Consider the following 16,066-nt stretch of genomic DNA (forward strand, 5'->3'; position numbering starts at 1 on the left):
GTTCTACACTGGACGTGCGTATTTTCACGATTCGCTTCGGAAGCGGTCGGAAACAGATCGACCCTTAGCTGCGTCCGGGAGGGTTTCACCCCATGTCACCCCTTGAAAATCATACACTGGCTCCGGGGTGCACATGGAGAGGAGTGGGGTTGAAGTAGAAGACTTTATTCTTTCAAGCTTTTGAATTTTCTTTGGGCTTTATTGTTACCACATTACATTATCCTGAGACTATCGTACTATACTTTTTTCCCAAAAGAAATATAAATTTAATGAATGGAGGTATTACAAGTTGGAATCTCATTTTAACCAGAGAATTTCCTTTTCACGGAATGCGAGTACTAATATTATTTCCACTTTGTGCTAAGTAATTTTAAATGCAAAATAATTCTGTGGAGACGTTCCAAGTAAAAATGAATTAATGTTTAATATCTAATTAAAAAAGTTTTGTAGTGGTTTTGTAATTGATTCTGTCTTAAAATACCCCTTGTACATCTCTAAATTCAAATAGGTTCTTAATTCTACTCTAATTATTAATTTTTAAAATAAAATAATGTACTAATACTCGACCTATACCGTTTACAAAATAGAGTTACTCTTTTGAGTAAATAAAAATAATTCATGGATTTACTTCAAAAAATTTTTTTCAAGAAATAAGCGATTTTTGTTTTTCTTAACAAGTGAAGAATTTTTTAACAAAATACTGCAAGTAATATTATGAATTGTGTATGACAAAAATTACTCTTATAATCATATTTTTTACTAAAATATTTTTTTACTAGGAAAGCTGTTTACTGTTTACATCATTTTTTTGTGTAAATTTCTGAAAAATATTTGCTTAAAATACATGCATTATTGTAAAAGATTAATTAGTTAATTAGAAAATAAATAAACAGAATTGTTAAAAAATATTTTTTTGCTCAAACAAAATCTGAGGTAAAACAAAATTGATTATCTTTTAATATCACGAGAGCAGACAGCTTGAATTTACATTACGTGACTGAAAAATGTGAGATATAAATCATTTAAATTGACAGTTTAAGCTAATAAGGTGAAAAGTTTTTTTGTGTTTATTTCAAAAAGAAAAATATCTATGTCGGATTTATTTTTCGTCAATGGTGAAATACTCGTATTTCCTGATGTCAACTAAATTCAATGCACATATAAATGGAACATCTCTACAATACGTCTGTCCAAACCACACTAGTGGTAAACTCAAACCACTCGCGAGTGAAGTCTAACTTCAAAGCTTTACAAAAAACTATAATTTGTTGGGACTTTATCCAGATATTCTGCGAATCTAGTTATTTAATTAAATAATTTAGCTGCAGTTTTTCATCATTAGAGAGAATCAAAATGAATGAACTTTCTGACGAGTAAAGCACAAATATTTGTCTACACTCACGCAGAAAGCAAAGCTTCTTTGGTAAAGAATTGCATAAGCTTCTAATGTTCAAGTCAAGTTGTGTTTACTTTTATGAGACCAATTCTATTGTGATTGGGATTTTGTTTTCGTAGAATGGAGTGGGTATTACATTACAACATTCTTGCTTATATTTGTTTATTATCAAGGCTTAAAGAAGAACTGAACGAGCTTTGTAAACCCAAATTTAATGGAGTTTAAAAGTTATCACTAGGATACGGAAATGGAGTTTGTAATTGTGTTTTAAAGGGAATTTTGGAAATAAATCAGATTAAATGAATTGTAAAATATTTGGTATCGAGTTTACCCCGAGAAAAAAAAACAAGTAAATTGCTTTTCCCATCCTCACAACTTTGTGTTTTTATTTGCCACAATTTACTTTAGTTGCATTCAAGTCTGTAAACATTGTTTACGCATTTTTCGAACTTTTGTTTTACACTGAAGTAAAGTGTTCCTCCCATGGGAATCTTTGTAGAAACCTACCCTAACCCGCAACTCCTCCAGTCTTTTGTATTTCACCCTCTCCACATATTATCACCCACGTCCCGACCTAGGCGAAATTCTCCTTTTTTATAGCAAAGGTTGCGTCTGCCTGCTTACCCTGACAAGATTTACTGCTCAACAGTGCGTTATAACCAATATAAAATTTGACGTCAACTTCAAAACCAATTTTACAACAATTTGAATCGATAGAAATCGGACAAATTGCCGATTCTTTGTACAAAAACTAGAAAAAGAAATGTTTCAAAAGTAACTCTTTGTTCTCGTGTCTCTCTGTGTTCATAAAACTGCGTACTTTGACGTCGAGCTCACGTAAAATGGGGCGTTAATCACAATAATGAACATCCGGTTTAATCGTTTATCTCGTGACCCTCTGTTTTGTTTGTTCATGGTTTTTGGCCACGAGTCTCACAGCTGTTTGAGCTGTTGAGACAAACTAAAAACGAGGAAAAATTGATAAAGTTGGCGAGCTTTTGACAACAATGTATATGTAGAATTTTTATTGCGTAGCTGATAGCAAATTTATCAAGATTTTGCTTTAAGCCCAATGACTTTTTGGACATTTTGTTTTTATATAAAAAAAACAACGGAAATACACTATTCTTTATGTTTAATAAAAAATCACATACTCATGTTTTATAAATACTATAATAATAATTAAGTAGACACATGATTTATACTTCTAGTGGTAATGCGTGGAAATATGTACGTTGTTCTATTTACAAATGATTATAAAATTTTCAAGTCAGAAATACTAAAATATTGTACAGTGCGATCAAAAAGTCTTTCTATCAAGTAGGCGTCCTAGTTGAGGTTATCTAGATGTCAAAAATTATTTTATAAAAATTAAAACATTGAGCTAATTAAATTGAATTATTCTATAAAACGTCTCAAAACAAACTAAAATTAGATTTTGTTGGTGTTTATTCATAAAAATCGTTCACCACGGTTTCCTGTTTTAATTTACATAAAAATTATTTTGACATTTCTCATTTGTCACTGTGACATACTATCTTCTACAGACATACGTTTTAAATTTCTACGCTTGCTTGATAGACAGACTTTTTGATCTCACTGTACTTAAGCTTACTTAAGCCAATTTTTGAAAATGAATATGTGGAACATGTGGTTTTATAAAAACTTTATTTAAAAAAAAAGAGAGCGTTATTAACACAAACTTCAAAATTAATTTTTAGGTAGTATAAAAAACGATATAACAATTTTTACATAATAATAATAGTATATTATGTTATTAGGAGTAAAAGTGTAGTTAGCTTAAAATAATCCAGCTGAGCACATAAATTCACTTTTCCTCCAAATAACTTATACTATTTTATCCGCAAACGTATTCAGATCGAGAGTAAAGAGTAACACTATAATTAGCAAGTAAATGAACACAATAATCAAGACCCTTTGTAATTCATAACAACGCTCATAAACAAACATCACGCGTCATTATCCGTATTTGTCTTCAAATTTTTGAAAGTGTTTATTAATTTAACTAGCGCAGTTAGTAGTGCAAAATGTCGAAAGAGACATCAAGAAAGAAACAACATTGGTAAATGTCAATAATGTCATAGTTAAATTAAAAACGCTTAGGCGCAAAAATAGAATTTTTACTCCATGGCTCAAAGACAAAACTTTTACTTGTGACATTTAGTCGTAAAAGTGGTCACTTTTGTGACGTTTGTGAATAAAATATTGTTTTTTTTTTAATCTTAAGAATAAGAAAATATTTTGAATGGAAGAATAAGTAAATTAAAGCGTATTATATGGTCGTTGAATAAACTTACAAGAAATAATATTAACCGCTAAATTGTAGCTTTGATTATGCGCTAAACAAATATGCGTTTGAAAATCGTAAATGTTTGTTAATTATGTACAGTTACGGAGTTAAAATTTCAGGCAGTATTTTTCTGTCACTTCAAAAAGTTTACTGTAAACCACAGAACAGTTGTAAACTACCTTTTACTGTCATCATGACAGACATTCGACAGTTAAACTTTTCTGTCAGTGATGATATTTTTTAAGTCAAAATGACATAAACATAACAAGAGCAAAAAAATGAGGTTGATGTAAAGGTTGTTTTAGAGTTTACATTACGAAAATGACAATACTGCCCAAAATTTTAATTCTGCAACTGTACATAATTAATAAAATAATAGTATCATCCTTCTCAGAATACTTTCCTACCATACAAAAAGAATGTTTTAAAAAGAAAAAAACAACAAACGTCGCTAATGAAGCGAGTTCGAGTCGAGACTGCTTAACAAATTAGTGTGTTAATTCTGAAAAAATTGAATACAAATTTGCACGTGAAAAAAATAATAATTATATTAAGTATATAGGTACGAATTTAAAATTTAGGATCTGTGATTGTTATAGTATTCATGAATTATTTTCTGTATCTAATTATACTATTAATAACTGATGAGTAATGAGCAGGTTCATTAAACGTTATAATTAGTCAGGTTTTTATCTAAATTAATGATAAACTATTTGTAAACTTTGTGTTACAGTCTAAACCAATTGATTTACTGATGTATTCAAAAGTGTACAGGTGTGTCAAAACCCGAGCCCCACAAAAAAATTTCAAGAAAGATAAGATAACAGGAACATGAAAAAAATGTCAAAAATTTTTGACACATATTTTTTGAAATTTGACATTTTTTTATGTCTATTTAATGATACTGATAATCTTGTATACAGGGTGTTTCACATAATTTTACGAGGCCTGCGCCTGTAAGATGCAATCAATAATACATATTCTGACACGAACTCGATTACAAATTTTGAAAAATTGGATGATCTTCTCTAGTTTGTTCACCCTTTCCAATATTACAACGTTTTTAGTTAGTTAGCGATTAAGATAAATAAACTACAATCATATTCATGCCGTCTCTTGATAGAACAAATGATAATTGTTTCTGAAAAACTGCAATTTATCACTATTAATGAAACAGTGATTACTTTGACAACTATTGTCATGGGTTTCCAAAAATTAAATAATTAAGTGTGAATTTTTGTATCCAGTGTTCTGTGACTTTTGTATATTTGGGTGCTTACATTAGGCGTAAGCCTCGTAAAGTTACGTGAAACACCCTGTATATTTTTGACTAATTATTTAATAAAGGTGCTATAATTTTGTTAAAAAAATCCACAAATAACATTAAACAGAGTTATAATTTAGGATACACTTACCTTGTTTCCTCTTCTAATAGCCTGTAACAAAAAAACTTGTAAAATTATTTTTCCAAGAGAAATAAATAGAGTCAAAGTGCAAAATTTAAACTCTCATAAGTTCGAAATTTTTATAGATAGACTTTTTTAACATTATTTCTATGTTCCTAGCATCTTACCTTACATTTTTCTCTGGGGTGCGAGTTCTGGCGCACTCTATATAAGGCCGTGTTTTCCGATTGTCAGTTTGAATTTTTAAGCTGGCAACCGAATTTTGTCTTGACTGTATTGATTTATTGATAAAATTGATAAAATTGAAAAATTGTTATTATTCCTGTTGCCGTAACGTCACTCAATGACGTGTCAATGTGACCAGAAATGTCTATAAAATTTATGTTATGTCGGTTTAAAAAATTACAATTATGCGAATCCCTTACAAAATTAACAAAAACACACATCTCACTTACGAGGCGTCTCCTGAAAGTTTAATCCTAGTCGGAGAACCTGAGAGACAAATTCTCTCCGAAAATTTCCAATGGGACAAGAACCACTGTCCCTCACTAGCAACTCTATGTGTGGAAGTAATAAAATCAAAATTTACCGACAATTCTTTATTAGACGAACTACCATGTCAAGACCGCGATTACCTACTCGAAATTTTAGATCTCGCGTTACCTTTGCAGCTTGTAGTACCACTTATCGAGGTATTAATTGACAATGTAATAATTGTTGTATTAAAATAAAATCTAGGACGAAATTTATTGGCAAAGACGCTACCAGGATAAATTCGGAACGATTATTTACAGAAAACGTGAAACATGGACTTGGAAAAGTTTATTTATCGAAAGACATGTGCAAGAAATGATTGAACAAGCACAACCGGAGCATAACGATGAAGATGAAATGGACGAAATTTTGACTTTGTGTTCTTTCTACGTTCGGACTTTGATTGTGAGTCAGTTGCAAGCCTGGAAGCCTCCGTTACACTGGGATGAGGAAGACATCCCCGAATTCCACCCCACAGACCACATCAGTTTTGAGCCAATTTTCAAAAAGTTGGTCCACATTGAAGAGTTTGATGTCATTTATGGTACTAAACACGGCTTTTCACACTTTTTTTATTTATTTTTCCGAAGGTATGAACAGTGTCGGTGACAAATTCACCTGGCACATGTTTAAATTATCAGTTGGTGATTGTCAACGTTTAGGCAAATCCCTCCACCATTTAAAATCTCTCCGTATCTTGCGAATTCACAGAAGCAGATTAGAAGACCAACACGTGCGTGTTCTTATGCATGGCTTAATCAAAAATGAAACACTCGAAGAATTAGATTTATCTCATTGTATAATCGGGAACCAAGGGGCGCTTTGTATAGCCAAAGTATTATGTGTCCATCCGAAATTACGGTCTCTGAATCTCTGTGATAATAAGATTGGCCAGTTAGGATGCGAAGGTTTAGGTTTTGCGTTGTTGGAACCCGAGTGCTCGTTAGAGAAATTAAATTTAAAATTGAATCCGTTAGGAGAAGGTGGAGCTATGGGAATAATGAGAGCTTTAGTTAGGGGAACGAAATTGGAGGAATTCTCCATGGCGGCTTGTCAGTTTGATGATGATGCGCCGATAAGGACCGGCCAAATGTTGCTATTGAATAAGTCGCTAAAAAAGTTGGATGTTAGTAATAATTGGTTTGATGAAGAAGGCGGTAATGTAAGTTTATTTTTCAAAGAAATAAAAACTTGATTTTTTTCGCAAAATAATGTCATACATATGCAACCAACAATACACATAACACTAAAAATACTCCTGTAGGCAAAAGTTATATTTAGGCCCAAAAATTAAATAGGTAAAATACTAACATATTTTGAGTTGTATTAGCTTCTTGTAAATCCCAATTATTGAAATTTTTAAGATTTTGATCCATTTTTCAAACAAGGCAAATTTTAATTATTCTGTCGAGTTTCTAAGTACCTAAATAAAACGAGTTAATATACTAACTATACAGAATGATTACTTTGACAGTAAAGAAGATAACGAAATGCGGTTTCTTTTGGACGATGGACATTCATTTTTTTCTATGGTCCAAAAATATTTTCCTCGTTATAGGTAATTCCTATATAAGGTGGCGCAACAAAGTTATATTTTTTCTTATGGAACACCCGGTATATTATGAGCTTATTTGAAAAAGATTTTAATTCTAAGAATATACATAAAACGTCTATCATGGACCCTTTATCATTTATGGGCAATTTTATGAAAAAAGTACCATTTTTGAAAAATCACAACGGCTTTGCTAGAAAGAAAAAGTGCAACCATTTTTACTGAGTCTGGACCTAAATTATTATGGTAGAAATTCAATCAATCTTTTGCAACTACTGCAGAGCGTTGACATTCGCAAAATATCAATTATCTTGATTTTTTTTAATGAAACACCCTGTATGTTATTACTTTATCGTGTAGAGCTTTTAATAAGCTTTCTAAAAAACCTAGGGTTTGGAGGTCTAAACCTTACCTGTTTTATTGTACACCTTTTTGAACCTACAAAATTTTAAATTATTCTATTTATCGTTAAAAATAAAGTAGGTTTGCGTTACTTCCTCTTCTAAAAAAATTGGATAATTTTTTAAAGTTACGTTATCACCATACATCAATTAAGAAAACAGGTTGTTTATTGAAATACTAAGTAAAACTCAAAAATGGTACTTTTTTTCATAAAATTGCCCATAAATGATAAACGGTCCATGATAGACCCATAAAACCTAATCTGGATATTCTTAGAATTAAAATCTCTTTGAAATAAGCGGATAAGCGGGTGTTCCATAAGAAAAAATATAACTTTTTTGCGCCACCCTATATAGGAATTACCTATAATGACGAAAATATTTTTAAACCATAGAAAAAATGAATGTCTATCGTCCAAAAAAAAACGCATTTCGTAATCTTTTTACTGTCAGAGTAGTCGAAGAAATACAGAGCTCTGGGACAGCCTGTATGTAACTACCTATAATATTAGGACCTAAAAATCATTTTGTTCTGACAGAGTAATGAACTAATTTAAATTGACCTATGACCCAACTTCTGTAAGTTAGTTGCTGGGTTAACACACCCTTCCCATTAATTTAAATTAGGCCAGCAATTAGGTCAAATTAAATACAAATATTGAAGTCGACCCATGAAATACAAAGGACGCTTATAGTAAATAACTTTGTGCTTTTCAATTACCAAAGTAGTTCCTGTATGCATTTAATTATCTTCGATGCTTTAATTTTTGTAACGAAATTGTGTTATTTTCAGGCTCTGGTTGAAGGTATGGCTGTTAATAGGACTTTGGAATGGTTGGATATTCGTGAAACAGACATTACCTCCAACCAATACCACAAAATCAAAGAGTACTTGAAGCGTAACAGACTTGGGTTGGAAGAAGTGAATGAGGTACAAGAAGAAGTTTCGATGGGGCAGGTAGAACAAGCTTCTTACAGCACTGTTTCTACACAAAAAACTGCCGAGACTGGAAGTGTTATGGAATAAAACACCGTTTTTGTGTCTGCATTTTTTTATTTATAATATAGCACATGTAACATAAATGGTAGACTAGAAAAATAATATTTGTGCATGATTGCGACAACAATGGATTCTTAAAATAGTGATTACTTCTACACTACGGTAACACCTTTATTGGAATTTATGTACATTGAAAAGTAATTAATTCCATTATAATTGGCGTTTAGAACTGAACAAAATGTGATTAAAAATGCATACATGTACGTATCATACAAAACAGTTACCTACATTACTATTTCTTAATTAATCAGAATTATACAATACGTAATAAGTCTTGTTCTTAGGAATTTCGACACAAAACATATATAAAAAATTATATAAGACTTAAGATCCAAAATAGTGTAAATAATTTATATAAAAAATAATTTATAAATAAAAAACAGTCACAATAAACAATGACAAAAGTAAGAAAATTGCACACCAAAGCTGAGAATGTATCATTCAATATTTTTAGTCACTTATTTTTAAAATATTTAAGAAATTGACAACAGTACTCACATACAAAACTATTTTTAACTTAAAAACTGACACAATAATGATCAAACAAAAACTAGTAGAAAACATAACTAATAAAAATGTACAAGATACAGATTCACTCTCAGCTTAGAAATTTTACTACTTAATTACTACTTAATCACTTTTGAGCAATTTTCAATATATCACTAAATACAATTCGTTGGCAGCATATTCGTCAAGAGTCGATAATATCCATTTTAAAGATATTACCATCGATGTCGATTATCAAAAATGATCGAAAATCTTTAGAAGCAGAAATATACTGCAATCTCTTTCCGTGTAAATTTGTACTAGTGAGCAAGTAAGGCACTGTGTCATGAAGTTTTTTGTCTTGCCATGGATCAAAATTGAACACCAAAGACTGATGGGAATGGTCAGAATTTCCATTCATTTTCTCACTAAAGAAAAAAACAATAAAAAACGCACAACGAAATTTTAATTTACCTTTTCTTTCCAAAATCACTCAGATTCCACCACGCGATTTGATCTCCAAGACTCACAAGAATCGATTCAAAATTAGGAGCGAAAACCAGCTGTTCTACTGACTTTTTATGCAAAAGCAACAAATCTTTTTGTTTATTTTCGATGGAAAAGACCTGGAATAATGTAAGTAAGATTTGTGGCTAGAAATTATTTCGGAAATGTACCTCTATATCACCACTGTCACCACCAACTGAGATGAATTTACCATTGGAATTTAGACTCATACAAGTTGGAGTCACGTTCAATTTAGTCTCAAATAAACAATCCAGAGTCAAAGGATTATCAGAAATGAATGTAAGGACTCGCAAAATGTGACCATTTCCTTCATTACAAGCAATAGCTAGTAGATTTTTTCCTTTATGAATCGTAGCGACAATCACGTCTTTATATTTCGTAGAAATCCAACCCAAACACTGGTCGTCACTTACGGTGGCGATTGAAAATCTCCCTTTGACATCAAAAGCAAGCAATCGATTCCGAAGGTACAACAAGTCAGTCAATTCATCCATAATATCAAGCTCTAATTTCACTCTATTATCAACTATTATCACGACTTTTGAACTAGAAGCAACCACAACCATTCCATAAACACTAACACTGTCATCGTCAACATGATCAACATCGAAACATTTGATGAATTTTATTTCATCATCGCAAATTTTCAAACAATTCACTTTCTTCTTCTTGTAATTATAAAAGTACAACTTTCCCGACTCCGTCCCCAAAATCAAGAAATTTCCACACAGGGAAAATGAACAACATTTTATTTTATCGGTAATTTCATCAATTCCTGCCAAGATTGTCGAATGACCATAGAATATATCAATTTTATTTTCACTATTGACGATGAAATAAATCGGTTGAGACTCTTTCCAGTAGCAATTGAAGAGAGCTAGATTTCTGACTAAAGGTTTGCTACAGGGTTCGAAGTACAATTCGCATCGTTGAACACTTTCCTTATCGAGACAAATGAAAGCGACGCTTTCACGAAGGATGAAAAGTGAGGTGGGTTTCCTAAAATATACAAAATGTGTTAATTATGATGGTTTGATAAGCTGAGAAAAAAAAACTTACCCGTAATCGTTCTTATACTGATGCAATTTCTGACATCTATAATCGTAGAAGTAAATGTAGTCAGCTGTGCCCAACACTAAATATTCGTCGTTGATTACAGTGGACGTGATATTAGATTGAGTTTCAAAACTAAACCTCTTGATCTTTTTCACATACTCCCAGATTTCAAGCTTCCTTCCACTAATCACAGCAACTTCTCTATACTCCGAAACAATGGGAATCAGGACCAAATCAGTGATATCATCCAAAATCCCAAACTGTCCATTATAAACCAAATTCCCTCTGGCATAACAATAAACCTTGCCATCATATGCAAAAATCACTTGTTCACTATCATGCACATAGCAAATCCTCGAAATTGGCAATCCTAAAGCTGATGATTCCCTCACAATGGACGCAGTTCTCACATTCCATCTCATAATTTTTCCTTTATTCGAAGCCGTGATTATCTCATCACAGGTGTCATAAGGGAAAGCCGCAGAAGTTATATAATCACCATCTTGAATTTTAAAGGTTTTGTGGGGGATTGCGTTTTCATCAGGGGAGTGTAAATTCTTCCAATTGGTTTGTTTCAGTTTAGGCGATTGGGGGTCGAGTTCTTCGACAAATCGCCATAGTTTGGCACTGTGGTCAACCGAAATGGAGAGGAAGCTTTTTGAGTCGGGACTTATTTGCAAACTGAAGATTTGGTCGGAGTGGCCTTCAAAGCGGTGAACTTTGTGCTGATATTGGCGGAAAGACTAAAAAACATTTTTAATTATTCCAGTGGCAAGAAAAATTCAATAATTTATAACACACAATAACTTGGTTCTTTTAAGATTTTTATTTTTAATCTCTGTACCTTATACAGGGCGCGCCAGAACTCACGCCCCAGAGAAAAATGCCATACATATAATGTAAGATACCACGAACATGGAAAAAATGTTAAAAAAAAATATCTATAAAAATTCCGAAGTTATGAGGATTTAAAGTTTGCACTTTGACTCTATTTATTTCTGTTGAAAAAATAATTTTTCAAGTTTTTTTGCTATAGGCTATTAAAAGAGGAAACAAGGAAGCTGTATCCTAAATTGTAACTCTGTTCAATGTTATTTGTGTCTTTTATTGGCAAAATTTTTGTCCCTTTACTAAATAATTGTAAAAAAACATATACAAGATCATCAGTATCATTAAATAGATATAAAAAAATGTCAAATGTCAAAAAATAAATGTCAAAATTGACAGATAGAATTTTTTAAACATTTTTTTCATGTTCCTGATATCTTACCTTACTTGAAAATTTTTTCTGGGGCGCGAGTTCTGTCGCACCCTGTATTTTTTAATGCAACAATAAAAAAATTTCATTGTAAAACTAATTCTGAACTGAATATTCACATCCTACGTATAAAAACAAAAGAATATTATTCCGTCTGCCAATAGGATTGCTCCGCTAATCACGTGACTTATTACTTAAGTACCACCTGTTAGTTATTGACAAAATGTAGGAAAAAAAGCATAATGTAATGCCTACGAAAATATGTGTTAAAAATAATTTTAAACGTCAATTCGTAAGTAAAACAAGAAATAATTTTAAAACTAACATTTTTTAGCTTTAACTCACCTTTACTTCGATGCTGCCACTAGCTGTGCCCACGAGCACTTCTTTCGAGTCCACAAAACAAGTGGCAGTTGCTACAGTTTTAGTTTTCAATACTGGAAAATTCTTATGTCCACCAGAATAAGGCCTAAAATATACACTAAGTAACTGTTATTGCAAAATACAGATTAGTACTAACTCCAATTTGAAATACAATTGATCGGGATTGTTGCTGGCGATATTTTTTGCATCTTCATATACGTAATTGTTGTCATTAAAAAACGCAAATTGAACAATATTTGTCTCGGGAGAGATGTGTAAGTGGGCGCTATATGAGTGAACGAATTTTATGTAATCTTTCAGTTTACGTTCCAATCGAGATTCCTACAAAATATGTTTAGTATCTTCTTGTTTTCTTGATTATTATCGTGTCTGTACCTTTTTTGTGATAAAATCCCTATAGACTTCAAAATCCGTCAAGAGATCAGCCGATCCGACCCGTTTTATTTTATTCTCGATGAATCTTAGATCGAAATATTTCTCGAATTTGTTATAGAGTTCTGCATTTTTGGCATGATACCCGTAATAGCCAAAAATGTAGTTAGCGATGGGGTCATCTGATGGTGATTTGGTGATGATTTCATCACATTGTGAGATCAATTTTTCGTGATAATATTTAATGTCGACATTTGCTTTTTCAACTAAATACGTGCGTACTAAACTATGGATACTGTATATATACGATTTGAGATCTTTGTTGTAAAAGGAAACAATGAGAGATTTGTTTTCTAACTCTACCATTATTTGTCTCACTGCATAGTACGTCTTGTCCCACAGTTTCATGAGTATTTCCGGTCTAATGTTTACGTGTTTGGGAAAAACAGCCAAGCTATGGAAACATTTTTGAACTTCTGTGTCTAAGCAGGTAACAAATCTTTGGATCATGTGAATCACTTTCATTGTTGTGGGGCTGTGAATTAAATAAATTATCATAAAGTTTAAGTAACAACAAAATTAAACTTACTGTTGCAAGTAATCGTTTCTGATAATTTCATCTATCAGTGATTTCCAAATTATGTCAGTAGATAAGGCTTCTTCGCGACTATCTTTTAAAATTGAACCTATGATATTTAACAACATGGGGCAACCATCACACAACTCGTGTATTCTATTCGCTAGATTTTCCCTATTTGCAAGATTGTCAGTTTCCAGTGATTTTCGAAGCAATTCGATTGATTCTTTTTTAGTAAAACCTGTCGTAACCTACATTTACAAAATAAAAATCATTACATCAATTGAAATAATTAGATTTTACCTTGATAAAGAATGCTTCCGAATTGTTGGCAACATTTTTATCTTGTGTAGTCACAATAGTTTTGCAACTTAATTTAAAAGCATTTAAAACCTCCGACGACTTGACATCATCCAGAATGATATACGAATTAGCTAAATTTTCGTGCAAAAACAATGTTTTAAGTTCATTTTGCAAAATAATGATGTCATCTGGTCTATGGCTTAAAGCTACATAATCAGTAAGCTTAACAGCAGTCAAATACAAGCTAAAAATAAATATTTATTGATTAATTAAAATTGATGTGAAATGACTCACTTCCATAAGGGATGAATAATGGCACTGGTGTCTGAATATTCCCCTAAATTAATCCAAAACATAGCATTTCCAGACACTTCCAAAAAACGTTTAGTTTGTAAAACTTGATTTACTAAACATGATTTACCAAAACCTGGTAAACCATGCACCACCAAAGTACCACAAAGTTTAGGGTCGAGGTCGAGGGCTCTATCCTTGATAGTATTTGCCTAAAATTGCACAAAAGTTATTATCATAACAAGGTCACGGTTTTATGAAATACCACTTTGATCCATTCCTGTTAGCATTAATTACAAAAAATATGTTAATTGAAAATTCGGAAAAATAAATTATTTAGCAGCTTAGTAGATTTTTATAATAAATCTCATAAAAGAGGGGAACATAAATAATTCCTGAACAGGCTGTATTATTAATAATTGAGGTAACAAAATAGTTTTTTTACAAAATGATTCCCTTGAAATTTGTTTGGCCTTCATTTGTTTCTGAACCTTTTACGGTGTCTGTCAAAGTCACAACCTACTATGCTGCTTCTTCATTTTTGTCCTTAAAGTACTCACCACTGAATTTCTCACAACATAATTCAAGGAAAATTCCGGAAAACCGCCAGTAACAATAACTTTTCGTATTTTTTCGATACTGGCTATAATTGATTCAGAAATTTGTTTCATGCGGGCCACAGTTCCCAAAATATGAATGAATGTAGAACACCGCTTTCCATCTTTTATGATGATATCTAATAAGTACTTAACACGATTCTAACAAAGAAAATTAATTAGATAAAAAGAATTGTTATTGAAAACCCTCTTACATGTTGGTTACCCCAAATTTCAATGTAGAGTTTTTCATCAATGATCTTCTGTGCAATTAAAGTATCAATGACATCATCTAGGGTCAGGTTAGCTTCAATTTCTTCTCGAAACTCTTGTACCACATTTGTGAAGATTGCCATCGGGGCAGCTAAAATAAGTTTTTTGAATGAGAGGTTTCACAACATCAAGTGGTCATCTGTCACATTTTAAGTTAACAAATAAAGCTTACCATTAATGAGAGTATTTTTTCCGTAATGAATAAAGAAAAAAACGTTGATGAATCAGAATAGATATCGAAAATAATGGCGATATCACAAACACAAAACGACACTACTCTAAACACAATCACGTCAAAAATACCTGTCAAAACCTGTACGATTCAGAATCTTCTGCATGTCTATTCGTCAAATCTTTCATGCGGTCATTGACCACAACCACACAAACAAATTATGAGACGTCCGAATTCTCAACGGCCTTGAATTTGGTTATTTTGTTTGAATTCTTTTGTATAGGTGGACTTCAATTAACAATAGAAACCTTGCAGGTAAACTAGCCAATTAGATTATTTATTGTTAAACCAACAACAAAACAACGTCTAATGTCAAATCTTTAGCCAATGGAATACGCGGATATCCCTATTTGCGCGGTGATTGGTAGTCGCATTTGAGCGGGAATTTTGTCGTCAAATCGCGTTAAAGAGTTTTGTTTAAATTATTTGTTTACATAAACACTTTTGAATTAGTGAAACTCGTGACAAATTAATTTTTAAAAGATTTTTGTTACGCACGTAAATTGGTGTTATAATTACAGAGTGTAATCACAATTTGGGAAATACCCTGGTAATACATTGTTTAAACTAACTTTTTTTTAAAACAGATTTTGATGTGACAATAAAGACTGCAAACTACTTATTAGATGAGATTTAGTTTTTTTTAATAATTAGAGGCTACCAGATTGTGATAGTCATTATAAAGAAGTACAAGGAAAATTGAGATTTTAAAGGTCTAACAGTAAACTAAATTGTAGTTTAAATCAAAATTAATAAAATGTTTTGTATTAAATATTAATAACTATTCAGATGAATTAATAAATAAAAACTATTGCGCTCTTATATGCAACCACCAATACACATTTTTGTTGACTGCAGATTTATCAGCTTTAATAAAAAATATATTATCATTGATTATTATTTTTTTCACATAAGATGTCTTTTTTTAAATCAAAAACAACTTCATTTAGAAGTTATTCTGTGAGAGTAAAATATATTAATTTTTTTCATTTATTAGGTAAACTTGTATGCAAAAGAAAAGTATATAACTGCTGTGCACGGTTTTGGCAA

The 16,066-nt window shown here is 31.6% G+C and overlaps 2 protein-coding genes across 2 annotated transcripts; one reads left to right on the forward strand and one right to left on the reverse strand.

Moving 5' to 3' along the window:
* The first annotated feature begins 5,468 nt into the window (after positions 1 to 5,468).
* LOC123007639 (dynein regulatory complex subunit 5-like) lies at positions 5,469 to 8,644 on the forward strand. The gene is made up of 4 exons (XM_044403038.1): positions 5,469 to 5,805; positions 5,852 to 6,191; positions 6,238 to 6,809; positions 8,394 to 8,644. Exons 1-4 carry the CDS (start codon positions 5,524 to 5,526, stop codon positions 8,625 to 8,627), a joined length of 1,428 nt encoding a protein of 475 aa, XP_044258973.1. The 5' UTR covers positions 5,469 to 5,523; the 3' UTR covers positions 8,628 to 8,644.
* On the reverse strand, positions 8,638 to 15,332 carry LOC123007633 (apoptotic protease-activating factor 1-like). The gene is made up of 14 exons (XM_044403027.1): positions 14,957 to 15,332; positions 14,727 to 14,875; positions 14,476 to 14,673; positions 14,181 to 14,195; positions 13,919 to 14,127; positions 13,625 to 13,868; positions 13,334 to 13,572; positions 12,748 to 13,279; positions 12,509 to 12,693; positions 12,334 to 12,457; positions 10,734 to 11,473; positions 9,824 to 10,673; positions 9,621 to 9,772; positions 8,638 to 9,574 (listed from the first exon to the last, which is right to left on the reverse strand). The coding sequence occupies exons 2-14, from the start codon at positions 14,865 to 14,867 to the stop codon at positions 9,352 to 9,354; spliced, it is 3,852 nt and encodes a 1,283-aa protein (XP_044258962.1). The 5' UTR covers positions 14,868 to 14,875; positions 14,957 to 15,332; the 3' UTR covers positions 8,638 to 9,351.
* Positions 15,333 to 16,066: the final 734 nt, after the last annotated feature.

This window comes from Tribolium madens, unplaced genomic scaffold (assembly GCF_015345945.1).
Source record: "Tribolium madens isolate multiple individuals breed KSU strain unplaced genomic scaffold, Tmad_KSU_1.1 Scaffold_3;HRSCAF=73;Tcas5.2_LG2, whole genome shotgun sequence".
NCBI classification, from domain to species: domain Eukaryota; kingdom Metazoa; phylum Arthropoda; class Insecta; order Coleoptera; family Tenebrionidae; genus Tribolium; species Tribolium madens.

What these genes read in the sequence shown, in the direction of transcription:
- LOC123007639 (XM_044403038.1), top strand. Translation starts at nt 5,524, where the DNA reads ATGCGAATCCCTTACAAAATTAACAAAAACACACATCTCACTTACGAG. An exon ending in TTGTAGTACCACTTATCGAG is followed by an intron (nt 5,806 to 5,851) that starts GTATTAATTGAC and finishes AATAAAATCTAG; the next exon opens with GACGAAATTTATTGGCAAAG. An exon ending in TTGATGAAGAAGGCGGTAAT is followed by an intron (nt 6,810 to 8,393) that starts GTAAGTTTATTT and finishes TGTTATTTTCAG; the next exon opens with GCTCTGGTTGAAGGTATGGC.
- LOC123007633 (XM_044403027.1), bottom strand. Translation starts at nt 14,867, where the DNA reads ATGGCAATCTTCACAAATGTGGTACAAGAGTTTCGAGAAGAAATTGAA. An exon ending in GTGACAGTGGTGATATAGAG is followed by an intron (nt 9,773 to 9,823) that starts GTACATTTCCGA and finishes ACATTATTCCAG; the next exon opens with GTCTTTTCCATCGAAAATAA. An exon ending in AGTGATTTTGGAAAGAAAAG is followed by an intron (nt 9,575 to 9,620) that starts GTAAATTAAAAT and finishes TTTTTTCTTTAG; the next exon opens with TGAGAAAATGAATGGAAATT.